Source organism: Podarcis filfolensis, assembly GCF_964270895.1.
Source record: "Podarcis filfolensis genome assembly, chromosome: 3".
Classification (NCBI taxonomy): Eukaryota; Metazoa; Chordata; class Lepidosauria; order Squamata; family Lacertidae; genus Podarcis; species Podarcis filfolensis.
The window spans coordinates 103,636,735-103,653,713 of NC_139606.1; the positions used below are offsets into that span (position 1 = coordinate 103,636,735).

The 16,979-nt window shown below is 46.0% G+C and overlaps 1 protein-coding gene and 1 long non-coding RNA gene across 2 annotated transcripts in view; one reads left to right on the top strand and one right to left on the bottom strand.

Moving 5' to 3' along the window:
- Positions 1 to 568: 568 nt before the first annotated feature.
- LOC310758927 lies at positions 569 to 2,698 on the top strand. The gene is made up of 2 exons (XR_014546104.1): positions 569 to 1,334; positions 1,369 to 2,698. It is a non-coding gene; the product is annotated as an uncharacterized lncRNA (long non-coding RNA).
- The window catches only part of PTK7 (protein tyrosine kinase 7 (inactive)), a 110,571-nt gene continuing 95,394 nt past the window's right edge, over positions 1,803 to 16,979 (bottom strand). Inside the window, exons 13-20 of the mRNA XM_083604978.1 lie at positions 15,879 to 16,006; positions 14,491 to 14,694; positions 8,698 to 8,853; positions 7,831 to 8,063; positions 6,245 to 6,325; positions 4,295 to 4,446; positions 4,011 to 4,189; positions 1,803 to 3,428 (exon numbers count right to left, since the gene is read on the bottom strand). Coding sequence (XP_083461104.1) covers positions 3,268 to 3,428; positions 4,011 to 4,189; positions 4,295 to 4,446; positions 6,245 to 6,325; positions 7,831 to 8,063; positions 8,698 to 8,853; positions 14,491 to 14,694; positions 15,879 to 16,006 — 1,294 coding nt within the window. The 3' untranslated portion in view covers positions 1,803 to 3,267. The remainder of the gene's footprint in view (positions 3,429 to 4,010; positions 4,190 to 4,294; positions 4,447 to 6,244; positions 6,326 to 7,830; positions 8,064 to 8,697; positions 8,854 to 14,490; positions 14,695 to 15,878; positions 16,007 to 16,979) is intronic.

The window sequence follows — 16,979 nt, forward strand, 5'->3', positions numbered from 1 at the left end:
GGGATTAGAGGAATTAAACTGAAGCTGCTATGAGGAATTTGTAACGACATATTTTTAAAAGGGTTTAAAACTGGTACGGTGTGTACTTTTAGCCCAAACGTTTCCAGAGCAGGAATAACATTATCGGAGTTCTCTTGGAGTGGATTGAATAAATCTTGTCATGCACCTATCAAAGTCTGCTGCCTGAGGTAAAGTGTGTGGCTGCTCGAGACGCGGTCTTCTTGGTAGCTGCACCTCTTGTTGTATGTGAGAGACAGTCTGGTGTGGCAATTTGGCTAGGACTGGGGAGATCCAGGTTCAAATCCCCCAGCCATGAAGCTCACTGGGCAACCTTGGGACAGCCACTGTCTTTCAGTGACGTCATGCACGCGACACTGCGAGGAGCCAGGGGGCAGAGACGAACCCGCCCCCCTGAATATTGAGGGGGGCCAGCCACTTCAAAAAATACATTGGGGGTGGCGAAACCGCCTCAGCCTTGGCCCCTAGGAGTTGGTGTGCCTGCTAGCTTTTTATGTGGTTTTTAAAAGAAAAAAAAATCTAATACAATACCAATTTTTATTATTAATTAAATTTGTATACCACCCTTCAAACGCAGATCTCAGGGTGGTTGACAACATAAGAAACTAGAGATTTCCATGGTACTATTATCTTCCTGGTTCCATGCTAACTAGTGATAGAAAACGGTAGAGCCGATTTATTCAGACGACGCAGATCCCAAATTTGGAACCGCGCAGCTGAATTGAAGTTTATAGAGAAATAATGGTAGTCTCAATTGATTATGTAGGTTAATCTGTGTTTTGGGGAGAGGTGGAGATAAGAGGGGATAGTTCTGCCTTGTGGGAGAGGATTTGATAAAACTTTTTATGGCTCGCCCAACCACATCTAGAAAGGCACTTTGCATATGTACAATCTGTACTAATGCATTCAGTTCTTCATTTGAAAATGTCCAGGGAATGAAATGAATTGCTCTAAAAATATGCTTTATTGGTAACATGCTTTGACGTTAGAAAAGAACTTCATTTCTGATTCCTGAATTTTAAAACTAATCTCTTTGTGTATTCTGTCGTCAAGAGAAGGCTGCGCAGTGATATATATCCCTTACAAGCTGCGAAAGGCAACATTCTCCCTCCTGATCTTCCGCAGATAAACCTGAGCGAAAAGAACAGTAAGGGATCCTGAGGGCCATCTAGTCCAACCCCTTGCAATCGCTGCTAAAGAATCCCCAAGAAATGGCAATCCAGCCTGTTTGAAAACCTCTAAGGAGAACCCAACACCTCCCGAGGGAGTCGGTTCCACTATCTAACCGTTCTTACCGTCAGAAAGTTCTTCTTGATGTTTCGTCAGAATCTCTTTCCTTGCATCTTGGAGGAGTCAGACCCAATGGGCCACCTGGCTTAGTATTGCCTACCGGAAGCTGTTCTCTAAGGTTTCAGGTAAGTGACTCTCCAGGCCTCCCTGCATATGCCAGAGATCAACCCTAGGACCTTTCGCACGCAAAGGAAATGCTCTAGCACTGTATTATGGCCCTTCCCCGATAGAGACAACGCTTTAATTTCAACAAACAAACAGATTTGGTAACTAAAGGTATGTTGCAGATGAGGAGATGAACAGTGCTCTTTGCGTCTTGCCAAATAACACAGTGATTCCTGGTCGCTTTGTGGAAGCTGAGAGTTTCCACCCAACCAGACTTCCTTGGAGCCTCAAATAAAATATAACTTTATTCTTGACAGCAGGATCCACCTGGGGGGGAAGGGTGGGTGGGGAGGAAGCAAAGAAAAGCAATACAGGACTGGTCTTATGGGTTTTTTCAAAAAGTGAGGGACTCTTTATTGAGAGCAGCATATTATTTGTTTTTAAAAAAGAACACCTGTTGGCTGTTCTACCCCTCCGCTTAAGCAAACTGAAACTAAAAAAAAAATGACTCTAGGCTGCAATTCCAGTAATAATATATATAAAAAAATTACTAAGGCTGAGAGGTGTCAACTTTTTTAAAAAAAAAACGTAAGAAAGAAAAGGAAAACAAACATTGCCCCAAATAATCATATAAAAAGGCGGCATTGGATAGTCAGGAAAGCTAGTGAAAAATCTCCTTCATATGCCAGGCACTTAAGTGTTCTTTGCTCTGTTTTTTTGGATACGCAGGGAGGTGCCAGAAGGCCTGACAAGATGGACGACACGAGGAGAAGAGAGGTGGAAGGACTGCTTAATAAATATACAGGTTCCTCGCCAGATGAAAGAAAAGGACTGTGTGTGACGGGCAAGGAGGGGGGGGTGTCTCCTTTCCAGTGTGGGCGGGACACCAGATTCTGTGCAAGGGGGAAGGGGGCAACCTCCCAAGAAAATGGCGGGGATAATATGGCCACACAAAAAGGCTGCTGGACCCTGTTCAGATAAGGCGTACAGCCCAGGGAGTGGGGCTGGGGCTGGTTGCCTTCCAAAGCCTCCTAGGTCAGCTCAACTGATATGGCATAAGGTTGGGGAAGGAGGTGTTCGAAAATGACTGAAGCGCAGAGTTGGGAGTACCTGCTGCTGAACCCATTGCACTGAGAAATATAAATCAAGGAAGCAAGAAATGCCAAACCCACAAGGTGTACCAGGGCAGGCGCTGGGACACGGTTTTGCTGTAAATACAGAAGCAGACAGCCTCCCCCTGGGCGTTGCTCAGGGCTTACTTTAGATTTCTTCCCAGTGCTCCCCCCCCCAAAAAAAAACAACCTTGTGGGCTGCACAGCAGCACAGAAAAGCCCCCAGCATGCTCCACTCTACCTCCCCCCCCCCAATGTTAAGACACTTTCTAGCTCCTGGAAGGAACCTGGCTGTGCTTTTCGCTAAAAGGATTCCCCAAAGGGGTTTTGTTCAAGGGGAGGGAGAAAAGGATAGATGTCCTGAGACAGAGGAATCACCACAGAGACTCTCTCTTTGTGACTGGCCCGCGGCAGCTCCCAGATTCCCCTTCATCTCTGGGACGTCGTTGTTTCCAACTAGCCCTGCGGATTATCGGAGGTAGAGCCTGGATGAACGCAGTCTGGTTGGGCGCAAGGGAACAGGGGTGCGTGGGCCTGGTAGAAAAAAAAGAGGCCTTGAGGCCTTCGGGAGCGCTGCGTCTGTGACCCTCCGCGTGGGCGCTGCGTGTAAAAATCCCGTGGTCCCTTTGGGTTTCGACTCTTAGGTCCCGGTTTGAGGAGTCTGTAACAGTCAAAATGCCAAAAGCCAGGCTCCCGCTGTGTCCCAACCCCGGCTAGAGGAGGGTGGGCAGCACCTCCCTGCTCAGGCCTTGCTTTCGGACGGGTTCTCTCCCAGCATGTTGGCGATCTCGCTGAAAGACGGGCGGTCCTTCGGGCTGGGAGCCCAGCAGCGCTGCATCACCTTGTAGAGCTTAGAGGGGCAGCCCTCTGGGTGGGGAAGCTTCATCTTCCCAGACTGTAAACCTAAAGAGAGAAAAAGAGGAGGCTGAGGACACAGGGGACGGCTGGCCCAGCCCTTAGCAAGGAGCACACACTACTGGAACTCAGCACTGAGACTCTTGTAAAGGTTACAGTAATTTCAAAGAACTGCAGAGTGGTGTGTACTCTGGTTATCTCCCGCTTGGACCACTGCGATGCTCTCTACATGGGGCTACCCGGAAACTGCAATTAATCCAAAATGTGGCAGCCAGACTGGTGACTAGGAGCGGCCGCTGAGACCACATAACACCGGTCCTGAAAGACCTACATTGGCTTCCAGTACATTTCTGAGGACAATTCAAAGTGTTGGTGCTGACCTTTAAAGCCCTAAACGGCCTCGGTCCAGTATACCTGAAGGAGCGTCTCCACCCCCATGGTTCAGCCCAGACACTGAGGTCCAGCTCTGAGTGTTTTTAATATTCTGTTGAGAGCCACCCAGAGTGACTGGGGAAACCCAGCCAGATGGGCGGGCTATAAATAATAAACTTCTTATTATTATTATTATTATTATTATTATTATTATTATTATTAAGCCCGGTGAATAGGCACCAGTGGGGACGTACGTACCTGACAGCACCTCTTCATCCGCCAGCTTGGAATGGGGCATATCCCCCAGGGTGAATATTTCCCACATGACGACCCCAAAGGACCAGACGTCAGACTTGGTGGAGAACTCATCTTCCAAGACGGCTTCAGGGGGCATCCAGCGAAGAGGGATCCTGGCTTGGTGGTAGTGATAGTACTCGCTGCTCGTGAGGAAGCAAAAGGACAGGTGAGTTCACTGGCCCCTAAAAACCCCCAAGTGTGCCGCGTTCAGACTGGCCAATGGAGGTGCAGCAGTCTCTATTTACCTGCTGTAAACATCCTTGCTGAGGCTCAGGCTGGAGACCTTCACCTGCCTTTGTGCGCTGACAAGGCAGTTCCGAGCTGCCAGGTCTTTGTGCACAAATCTGCTGTTGGACATGTGCTCCATCCCCAGGGCCACCTGGCAGCAGAAGGACACCTGTTTGAAAAAAGACCAGCTCTGTAAAAGCGTAATCAAGTCACCTGGAATGCTTTATGCCAGAGGTTTTCAACCTTTTTGGGCCCACGGCACCCTTGACCAACTGCAGTGGTACCTCGGGTTAAGAACTTAATTCGTTCTGGAGGCCCGTTCTTAACCTGAAACTGTTCTTAACCTGAAGCACCACTTTAGCTAATGGGGCCTCCCGCTGCCACAGCGCGATTTCTGTTCTCATCCTGAAGCAAAGTTCTTAACCTGAGGTACTATTTCTGGGTTAGCGGAGTCTGTAACCTGAAGCGTCTATAACCTGAAGCGTCTGTACCCCAAAATACCATTGTACATTCTTTCTGTGGCCACAACTGTGGGGCTCAGGAGTCATCCAGTTCCGTCGCCCCTGCCTGCAGCCTCCCGCCCTTTTTCGAACCCTCTCCCTTGTGGAGTGTTCCCTCAGCCTCCTCTCCTCTTCGCTCTCCTTGGGAGTCCTCTGGGCAGCCGCAGCTGCCGCCCTGGTCTCTGAGCTGCCAGAGAGAGGGCTGCCTCCTCACACTGCCCCACAGAGGCCTGGGGAGCACCCCCTGGCCAGCCCCAGAGGCATCATTCACCTGTGGAGCTTGTAGCCAGGGCTGCTGCAACAAACAGCTGTGCAAACCTTTGGGAGGAAGAGATGTGAGAGGGCATCAGAGAAGGGAGGGAAGGAAAGAGGGACAGAGGCCAGTGTTGCATGTGGCACCCCTGGCCATCATTCAAGGCACCCCAGGGTGCCACAGCACACCGGTTGAAAGCCACTGCTTTATTTGGCACAAAAATGGAAGCAAGAAGAATTACCGACAAAAGAAGAATGGCAAATGAAATTAATGGACTATGAAGAATTAGATAAATTAACAGGAAGGATTCAAAACCTGCGGGACCAGAGATTCTTAGAAGACTGGAGTAAATATCTGAACTATTTGAAAAGCAATTGTAATAAGCAGATTACGCTAGTAGGACTGCAAGAAGTTCTGTAAGGAGGATAATATGAAATACTGCAAGGAAGATTATGAAGAGAATTATTAGTTAATGATAATTAAAAGTAATAGAGAAATTCAGAAATGCAGAATAAGTGATAAAGAACGGGAAATCTTCAGAGGTTGTTGACAGAAGTCTAAAACATTGTATAAGATAAGAAGTTATGTTAAATGACTGTTGGAAATGATATGTTAAAAAATTAATAAAAATGTATATAAAGAAAACACTGCTTTATGTGTTTTCTCATTGTACAGTGGTTCCTCGGGTTAAATACTTAATTCGTTCCGGAGGTACGTTCTAAACCTGAAACGGTTCTTAACCTGAAGCACCACTTTAGCTAATGGGGCCTCCTGCTGCTGCCGTGTCGCCGGAGCCCGATTTCTGTTCTCATCCTGAAGCAAACTTTTTAACCCGAGGTAATATTTCTGGGTTAGCGGAGTCTGAAACCTGAAGCGTATGTAACCCGAGGTACCACTGTAATAGTTTTATCTGGTTTTTTATAATAGTAGATTCTATTGTTGTAACCCACCCTGGGACCCTGCGGTGAAGGGCAGTTGAGTAATTTCATTAATAAAATACACCTGGATTGGAAGGGGGATTTAAGGTTGTAGCCTATATGTCATGCCAACCATTTAGACCAAAACCGCTGAATTATATCATGGTTGGCCCCCAGGAAGGAGGCTGCACCTTCTTCCTTCCTCCCTGGGCTGTCAGCTGAAGCATAAAACTGCCTCAGGGAAATTGGTGCAAAGTTCCCCCAGGGGAAATTGGTGGTGCAAAGTTCCCACTTCACCTTCTGCTTGGTGCTGATGGGCTGCGGCTTGAGCTTCTCATCTTTAGTCCTGGAAATCCGGAGGAACTGCTTCAGATCTCCCTGCAAGGGAAAGAAAAGGAAGTTGCTGTTTTCAGAACTGCACACATAAAGTACCAAAAGGCAGGAAGGACGACAGGGATGGCCTCATCTGCCCAGGCAAAAGCGGCAGCGTCTTCTCTGGTGCTACCAAGAGAGCACAAAACCAACCGAGTGTGTGAGTGAGAGAGATTCCTTCCATGTGGCTGCAACTATCTCTGCTTCACATGCAGGTGGTCTCAGGTGTGAGCACCTGGCATCTCAAGTTAGGGCAGGAGAAGTCCTTTGCCAGAAAACCCAGAGAGATGATGCCAGTCCATGGAGACAGTGTTAAGATAAGATGGATCAATGGTCTGGGCTCGGGATAAAATAGTGTCCCATGTTTCTATATTCATATATAATCTGGAATACCCCCTACAAACCCAAATATTATCTTCCATTAACATCATGGTATTCCTCCTCCTCCTCCTCTCATTTGCTTTGCAATCATTTATCTCACTGCTATATTCAGGAAACTTTCAAAAGTGGGTGAATGATTATATATACATTCCCTTCACTTACAAAGTAATATAGCCCTGTATAGAATCCAGACTCCCTCGTCACTCCATCCATTTCGGAGACTGAAATCTATGCAGTCACCTCCAATGCAAACAGCTGGTGTTTCTACATAAGCTGCTGGCGTTTGCCCCCCAACTAGAAAGCAGTTAAGGGCCACCCAATGTTCATCTGCCTCTCGAAGAGATGTCTAACAAGCAGGCATATCCTGCTTTATCCAAGACCTTCAATTGTCGGCAGTATCCTAGGAGCACCCCACTGTTTTCATTATGGCAATTCCCTTAGTCAACGGGCCTTTCAGCATCAGTCAAAGTATAATCTATTTATTTCAATTATAAAGGTAAAGGGACCCCTGACCGTTAGGTCCAGTCGTGGCCGACTCTGGGGTTGTGGCACTCATCTCGCTTTATTGGCTGAGGGAGCCGGCGTACAGCTTCCGGGGCATGTGGTCAGCATGACTAAGCCGCTTCTGGCGAACCAGAGCAGCGCATGGAAACACCGTTTACCTTCCCGCTGGAGCAGTACCTATTTATCTACTTGCACTTTGACGTGCTTTCGAACTGCTAGGTTGGCAGGAGCAGGGACCGAGCAACGGGAGCTCACCCCGTCGCGGGGATTCGAACCGCTGACCTTCTGATCGGCAAGTCCTAGGCTCTGTGGTTTAACCCACAGCGCCACCCGCGTCCCTGAATTTTCAATTATACCACAAAGGAAATCAAGGTGTTGTATGTGGTTCACCTCCTGCAAGGCAGGTCGGACTTAAAAGAGACTGTGACTGGCTCCACATCACCCAACCAGCTTCGTGGCTGAATGGGCATTTCAACCCTGGTCTCCTAAGGCCTTATAACCACCACACTATGCTGGGCCTCAGTAAAACGCCTTTGGCAGGGGGGAGATGTTGGCCCAATTTCAAGGCCAGGCTACCTGCCATAAAGCTCCCACAAAGATTTGACAGTCCCAGAGGGACTTCTTACCAGATCCACATATTCCAGAACCATATAGTGAGGCTCAGCTTCCCGGCAAAGGCCCAGCAACCGCACCACATTGTTGTGGTTCAGCTTGCCAAACATCTCGAACTCTCGCCTGAAGTCCAGCTGCAGCTGCTCATCCCTCGTTTGAAGGCTCTTGACCAAAACAAGCACTTCGGTTTCGTTGTCCTCGATGCCTTTTGCCTTGGCCAGGAAGACTTCTCCAAACTCGCCCTTCCCTGGAGGAAGAGGACAACCTTTGCTGCTGTTCTCATGGCAAGTGGGGAGATAAACCAACACAATGTACTGCACAAGACCTTCGTATGTCCTGAACGGAATACCGTTGACCTATTTACCCATGGTCCCAAATAGCTACATGATACTTTACACCTATAGTGTGCGGTGTTAGTTAAGTGATGGAAAGCAAATGTCGAGTGGTCAAACTCTAGGGGAAATAGGTTGAGGTCACCAGCAAGCAAATGGAAAGCAGGATTGTTTGTCGGAATCTGCGTTCGATAGAATGACTCTTCCGGAATCGCCCTCCGATGATAATTAACGACCTGAGCCTCTGATAAGGCTCCAGGCACATCCCCCATTCAGCAGAGTTTCCAGCACAGGGAAGAGATGAGAAGTTTGGGCTACATTGCTAGGTTTTATTACTAAGCTATGCAGACAGAAAAGAAATACATCCTCTCTCTGTGAAAGCAGAGAGCAACAGAACAAAACAAAGGAACAGGAAACCAGTAGCATCACATCCATCTCCTGTCTGAAATCCAACAGCCTGGAATGTGTGGAATGCAAAACAGAGTCTTGTGACTCCAAAGCACTGCACCGTGGCAAAAAGAAACTAACATTGTTGCTATGCAGCATTACCTAAGGTAGTGATTGTCTGCAAGTTAGTGCGGGGAAAATGCATCTTGTCGCTGGCGCTGTGCCTCTTGCTGACCGCAGAGCCGCTGCCAAGATTGGTCAGGGCCACTTCTTCCTGAATCTCAGCGGTGGTCTGGCCATTCTGCAGCAGAGTGCCCCCTGGAAAGAGAAACGGGTTTGTCAAAAAGGACCGCTTCTAAGAATTGGAACGCTTCCTGGGGATCGCAAACTCCGCGCTAACGAGCCTCCGGAAACAAAAGCATTGATTGCAAAGTGCATTTCAGGGGAGCCCGGTTCCCAGCAGCCCCATAAAAGGAGGCTAGTCGCTGTTCTGCTGTGCAGCTGCTAATTGCAACCGAAGAGCTCTGAGCAGCTGAAACACTGTGGGGTGAATGCAGAGGGGAACGAGAAGGCAAAAACTCCTCCATGGATTCCCAAGGGCAGGGGTGAGGAACCTTCAGCCCGCAAGCCAAATCTGGCCCTGGCTTGGGTCCCTATTTAGCCCTTATTTTTTAAAAAAATAATATTTATTGCTTTTAAAGATTACAGAAAAAGAAGAAAAGAGAAAATTTAAAGACAAACGAAGAAAGAAAAAAACAAACAAACAAACAAAATGAAAAAACACCACAATACAATACAGTATACAAATAATATAAACCCCAACCCAATCCCATTAAGCTAAACAAATAAATAAATCTAAACAAAACAGTTTAAAATACATCTCTCCTTTTCCATATTCTATCCTTCATTTCCTTGTTTCCTCGACTTCCTCACATCTCCCTTTTTGTATTCCCATTCTTCTAATTATTTCAGCAAATCCTTTCCATCTTTCTCTGTTTTTTATCGTCTTGTAAATAACATATTTTTTAACCTTATTTCCCTTTAAAACTAAATTACTCATCTATTCTTAACTTCTTCTAACATTTCTACTAAATCCATATAATAACATTCCACGATTTTTCTAACAGTCATTAATTTTGCAAAATTTCTAAATATAAGCTTTAGCTTCCCAATCTTCCTCCACCCTCTCCTCTCCCTGGTTTTGGATTCTGCCAGTCCTTTCTGTCAAATCCATATATTCCATCAACCTGGAGATCTTATGTCCGAGGCTCTTAATGCTTTTCCAAGTCCCTTCTGTGGATCTTCTTCATATTCTTTGATGCTCAGGAGCAAATCTCGGGAAAACTCCAACCAAACAGAACTTTTGTTCCTTCTGAACAGCTCAGCCAAATTTCCATACTTGAAACTAAGGTCCATAGGGTATTTCAGAACGTATTTCAGGATTCCTCCAAGTCCATAGGCCCCCACAGCTTCAAGCTCCTCCAGGCCCCAACCCATGTCCCAGATGTCAGTTAATCCCTGGATAAAGGGGTCTTTCCAACTTTCGTTCTTCAGTCCAAGCTAGGGTCCCATCCTCAAGCTCTGGTTTTTGCTAAAATCAATCATGCAGGGCCTCCATTTGTAATCCTCGATTTGCCTCTGTAGAACTGAGGATCCTTCTTGAATTACTTTAAGTTTCAAAACGGAATCTTTCTCCTTTTCCTCCACCATTTGTCTTGCCAAGATATTTTCCTGTACCAAGTCCATGTTGTTGCTTGCTTTTTGATTCAAGTTAGTCACTTTCTGTTCCCGGCTGTCAAGTTTGAAGATCATGTCATCTACATTTTTGTGCAGCTGTTCAAGTGAATGATTTATTTTGAGTAATGCAGTCACAATACCTTCTCCTATCAGCATTTTGAATAGTCCAAGGTCAATCTCTGATTCTCAGAAACTTTATCTTGCAGCTGGAGTTTACCCTGTTACACTCCTGTAACAGTTTCACATGCTCCCTCTAGAGGGAAGCAGTTTCAAATTGTATCAGTTCTTTCAGTCACAGAAACAGTTTCGATTTTCAGTTATTTTTCACCCTTTAATAAACTCAGAAGAGATCAATGGAAACAGTATCTTTCTAATTTTAAGTATCTGTCAAATCCATTCTGTCAGTGAACCTTCCCCAAACGTCATCAGGCAGACCGTCCCCAGGTTCAGAGCAGTGGTAGTTTACTTTTCCCTCTCTCCTGCAGGTTCTCCCTAGGTCCACGGCTTCCCCCCTCTTCTCCTGCTTCCAAGGGGGGTTTGATATTTTTAACCAGTGGAATTTTAATCCTTTATCCAAAAACTTTCAGAGACTTTAGTTTGTAACGCCTTTGCTTCAATCTATTTACAAAAACGGGAGGCGGACTTCCTGTTTAGAGCCTTCCCGCTACTTTGCCAAATTAGAATATTTGAAGATCCAAATTTTCCAGTCTACTCACGGGTAGTTTAAAGTCCAATTGTCCACAGGAAAAAGTCAGCGCTCTCCTGCAACAGCAATGCGGCTTCACTCCGTAAAAGAAGCAGTTGATTCAAAGCACCTCGCCACTCACCCCACGTCGCTCCAGATCCCCAAAACAGGGTTTCCCCGCGAGCAGGGGAGGCGCAAGAGGTGCCAGCCGAATTCCAAGTTCACAGGCTTCTCCCGTCTGTGATTTCTGTGGGTCTCCGCCTTCGCCGTGGCGGTCAGACCCTGCTTTTCACGGAGCAAGTTCCTCCCGATCGGAGGAGTTCCGCCATTGCCGGAGGCGTCAACCCGGAAGTCCCCCTATTTAGCCCTTAAAGCACCCCAACCTGTCCCACACCTGATGTCATAGGTGACATCAGATGTAAGGCAGCAGGGATGTAGCTGGGCAACCGAGTTCCCCACGGGAAACTCAAGTCATGCAGCTGATCCCCGCAGAAAGCAGCTTTGCCAAGCATAGGGTTGGCAAAACGTGTTTCCCAAGCACCCGACATCTAAAATGCTGACCTTTAGATGTCGGCCCAGTATACCTGAAGGAGCGTCTCCACCCCCATCATTCACTGAGGTCCAGTGCCGAGGGCCTTCTGGCGGTTCCCTCCCTGCGAGAAGTGAGGTTACAGGGAACCAGGCAGAGGGCCTTCTTGGTAGTGGCGCCCGCCCTGTGGAACAACCTCCCATCAGATGTCAAGGAAATAAATAACTATCTGACTTAAGAAGACATCTGAAGGATGCCCTGTTTAGGGAAGTTTTTAATGTTTGATGTTTTTACTGTTATTATTAATATTCTGTTAGGAGCTGCCCAGAGTGGCTGGGGAAACCTAGCCAGATGGGCAGGGTATTTTTATTTTTATGGTTAGGATTATGATTACTATGATTAGTGAAGCACTGTGCAAGGGACTTGGGCAGGTGTGTTGCTCCACTCACCTATCAAACCTATTCCACAAGACAGATCATTATCTGTGTCACACAGACACACCCCAAAAAACTCTGTTTTTGTAGCAAGGACCCAACACAAACAGCCTTCTAGAATTTGGGATCTATTTCAAGGCAGAATAGTCCATTTTCCCTACAGAGCGGCTTTCCTTGGTCGCTAGAGGGCGATGCTGCCACAGAATTCAGAGGGGCCTGTTAAGTGCACAGAACTGGCTGCCTTCCAGCTCCTGCAATTTGATTAGCCCCTCTTGCTGTTTGGCCTATCACTCGAGGCTCCTGCTGGATACCCCTCGTGGTTATTTCATAACCCTCCAGTAGTCGAGATCAGAACTCATCACAGTCCCTCAGCAGTCAAAGCAGCAGGCAGGACCCGCAGTCGGCAGTGACGGATTAATAAGAGTATTCTGGGTAGCTCCTGCATTCTCAAGAGGAGCCCGGCAGATGAAGTTTGCCTTGCACAGAAAAGGCTGTGGTGACATTGTAAACATCTCAAAAGGCAGGAGATAGCAATTTAGAAAGAGGCAGACAGTCCCCTCCCTGCACAGCTACATTATTTCCTGCAGGTTATTATCAGCGTTGGGAGGGAAAGTTACAAAAACCTACTAAAATCAGCACCAAAGTAATTTAAAATCATGCCCTCTCTGAATAAAGCAAATTTATAGAAGTTCCTTCCCGTTTTAAAAAAGTGCTTTGCTAAGTTTCTCTCCACAAAAGTGACAGAACAGCATGCTTTAGATCCTATTGATGCAAGTGTGAAGTTAGGATTATTTTTTGCCTCAATGTGCATTATTTTGAGCTTATTTTGCTGCTTATTCACCTAATTTTGAGAGGTCCTTTTGGAGCTCTTCTCAGACTCCTTGTGTTTTCTGAATAATCTAGTGCCATCTGCAAATCTGGTCACCTCCTCACTGCCCATCCCTATCTCCAAATAACTTATTAACAAGGTAAGAAGCACATGTCCTCAGCAGCCCTCGATTCTGGGAGTGTCAGTTTATTCCTATTCTTTGTTTCTTTAGTAAGTTATTCATCCCTCAGAGACCCTGCCCTTTTATCCCGTAAGTTTACTTAGGAGCCTTCAGTGAGGCACATTTTGAAAGCCCAAATGTGCGACCAGATCACATCTACCCACACGCTTGTTGACACTCTCAAAGAACTCTGAACCAGCTTTGCGGGACCCAATACTTCTTCAGCAAGACTTCTATATTCTGTATCATTCCATCTTTAATACCACTTTCTCCCAATACACGGTACCCAGGACAGATGCTAAGTTGACTGCCTGTAATTTCCCAGATCCCCATTAAAAAACAAACCCAACAACAAGTAGTGTTATCTACTTTCCAGGAAGATTTTGAGTACAAGTTATAGATTAAGTTAGGAGGTGAGCAATGTCACATCTGAGATCTTTCAATAACTCCTGGAGATATGTTAGTTTTTGTCTACAATCCCTAGACTGGCCTTCCCAGTCATCTGTCCTCCAGGTGTTTTGCACTAAAACTCCCATAATCTACAACTGCTGGCTGGCACTGGCTGGGAATTGTGGTGTCCAACATCCTTTGGACCATCCCAAGTGAGGGAAGGCTCTGTCACAGTGTGATAACAGCTCCATGTGGTACGCAGGCTGAGACCCTACCTGCCCGCAGACTGTCTCGCCAGAGTGGTGCATGCTCTAGTTATCTCTTGCTTGGACTACTGCAATGTGCTCTATGTGGGGCTACCTTTGAAGATGACCTGGAAACTGCAATTAATCCAGAATGCGGCAGCTAGACTAGTGACTGGGAGTGGCCGCCAGTCCTGAGAGCGCCGGTCCTGAGAGATCTGCATTAGCTCCCAGTGCATTTCCGAGCACAATTCAAAGTGTTGGTGCTGACCTTTAAAGCTCTAAACGGCCTTGACCCAGTATACCTGAAGGAACACCTCCACCCCCATTGTTCAGCCCGGACACTAAGGTCCAGCTCCGAGGGCCTTCTGGCAGTTCCGTCACTGCGAGAAGTGAGGTTACAGGGAACCAGGCAGAGGGCCTTCTTGGTAGTGGCGCCTGCCCTGTGGAACACCCTCCCTTCAGATGTCCAGGAAATAAACAACTACAGTGGTACCTCGGGTTAAGAACTTAATTCATTCTGGAGGTCCGTTCTTAACCTGAGGTACCACTTTAGCTAATGGGGCCTCCCGCTGCCACCGCGTGATTTCAGAGGGCCTTCTTGGTAGTGGCGCCCGCCCTGTGGAACACCCTTCCATCAGATGTCAAGGAAATAAGCAGCTATCTTATTTTTAAAAGACATCTGAAGGCAGCCCTGTTTAGGGAAGTTTTAATATTTAATGCTGTATCATTTTTAATACTCAATTGGGAGCCACCCAGAGTATTTATTATTATTATTATACCTCAACTGGACAGTTCTTCAGGCTACCTTCTTGAAAAGGAACCATTGCAGGCCCAAGCATCTGTCCACAACGGAAGACGAATAATTCATTCATCTTTTGGCCCAGAAAGCCTAAGCTGAATGCAGGTTTCCCCATTCCTGGCTGGGATTCAAGTTCCAACATCTTACCGTTCAAGCACTCCATCTCTGGTTCCTCCCCTTCCGGCTGCTTCTTCAGCCTGTTCGCCTTCCTCCTCTTCTTGCAGTAAAACATGAGGCCCAGGACAATGATGATGTACGCCACAGCAGCTCCAACGGACAGCCCGATGGTCTGGATCATCTTGTAGGGAGTGTGGCTGCTTGGTGCACCCTCCCTTTCTGTCACTGGTTTGTCTGGAAGCAAGAAGGAGGGCATGACATGAAACAGAGGCCTGCGATGCTGCCTCCACATCATAGCGGCCACATCTGGTCACCACATGCCAAAGTACATACCACAACCAAGCATGCTCTTAACTTTTCTTTGCAATGTACAGAATTAGCTCGACAACCTTCCCTTCATTAAGACAGCTGTGCCAGCATGTGCTGCCTCTTGAGCAGGGTGAATGGTTCTTTTCAGATGTTGCTAGAACCAGTCTGCGTAGGGTATTTTGTGTCCAATAGTGGCTACGACCCAGTGATGCTGTTAAGTGTCATAGTATGCAGACACAAGAATATTCTGCCCTTCTCCTTTTCAACCACAAGTATGAGGAATATGTCTTGCCAAAAAACAGAGTCACTTTCTCGCACCCCAAACACATTTGCCTGACCACTCTGAAATGGACACTTATTTCATAAAATTTGTATGTTGCTTGTCTGTAATTAAAAAACAACCCCAAGAGCAGTTTGCAAAGAGAATAAAACAATAACATGGATTTTTTTTTAAAAAAAACTTCTAAAACATTCAAAAATAACTGAAATCATTGGCTTAGGAATTTATAGAAGTGATGTTTAACATGTACAATTTTGAATTGAAAAGATATAAGGATGTTAATGAACTAAGTTAGGTTTATAAGAATTAGGATTTGGAAAGCCGCTGTAAGGATATCCATGGAAATTCAACCAAGGGGAAGCGAGGAAGTCACTTAACAATGTTAATAACAATGTTCAATAAGGTTATTATTATTTTTTGTTTGTTTGTGTGTTTTGTTTGTTTATAATTTTGTGAAAATTAATTAAAAAATTGGGGGAAAAAACAAAAATAACTGAAATCAATGAATTTTTTAAAAAACCATATTAAAGCCTATGTCACTCACTCACTCACTCACTCACTCAATCAATCAAGATACTTTATTAGGCATAGACATTTAAAGCCTATGTCAGCATTCCACACGTATACATAAATGGGTAGGCTTGCCTAAAGAAAGATGTTTTTAGCAGCCGCAGAGAAGATTACAGTGAAAGGATCTTCCCAAGGTCAACAGGCACTATAAGATTGATTTCTTACAAATGTGCAGTGAGTAGTATGTGGCGCGCCTTTAACAGTGCCAGTTCTGCAGAGTGAAGTGGCTGAGCGGGAATATTATGCAAACGTCCCTTACCCACGACGTGGAGGAAAGCTTCGTGATGCTTGATGTTGCAGCTGTTTCCGGCGATGCACGTGTACTTGCCGGAATCCTCACTGGTGACATCATAGATTACCAGAGAGTTGTTAGACATAATTTGGACCCTGCAAAAGGAAGCGGACGAGAAGGGGGGGCAGTAAGCAGAACCGCCCTAGGTAGCTCCAGAGAATGGTTCTATGCAAACAGAATACACCTGCACCACAGAAGGGCATATTTAGGGAAGCAGCTCTAGTGGACTCAAAGCCAACCACCTGCTACTAGCATCACTACGTCTTCTTCTTCTTCTTCTTCTTCTTCTTCTTCTTCTTCTTCTTCTTCTTCTTCTTCTTATAGTAGCAATAATAATAATACAGTTGTACATTGGTTTTCAAACAGCTTAGTTCTTGAATGTTTTGGCTCCTGAATGCCGCAAACCCGGAAGTGACTGTTCTGGTTTGTGAACTATTTTTGGAAGCCGAACGTCTGACGAGGCTTCTGTGGCTTCTGATTAGCTGCAGGAACCTCCTGCAGCCAATCAGAAGCCACGCTTTGGTTTCCGAACGTTTTGGAAGTCAAACAGACTTCCGGAACAGATTCCGTTCGACTTCCAAGGTACGGCTGTTATTCAATTTATATACTGCCTTTTTCCCGAAGATCCCAGGGCAGTTATAACATCAAAAATATAATTGACATAGCATAATAATAAAAATAATAAAATCAGAATAGAAAATCATGACGACAGTCCACTCATATTGCAAAGGCCAAAGGCCTGGGCAAAGAAGAATGTTTTCGCCAGGCGTCTAAAGACATACAATCATAGGATTGTAGAGTTGGAAGGGAACCCAAGGGCCATCTAGTCCAACCCCCTGCAATACAAGAATCTTTTGCCCAACGCGGGGCTCAAACCCACAACCCCCAGATTAATAACAATAATAATAGTAATTTTTATTTATATCCCACCCTCCCCAGCCAAGGCAGGGCTCAGGGCGGCTAAGAAGCAATAATAAAAACAAGTTGAATGAATACAACTTAAAAACAAGATTAAAATACAACAATTAAAATATTGAAACATTAAAATATTAAAATGCAGCCTCATCA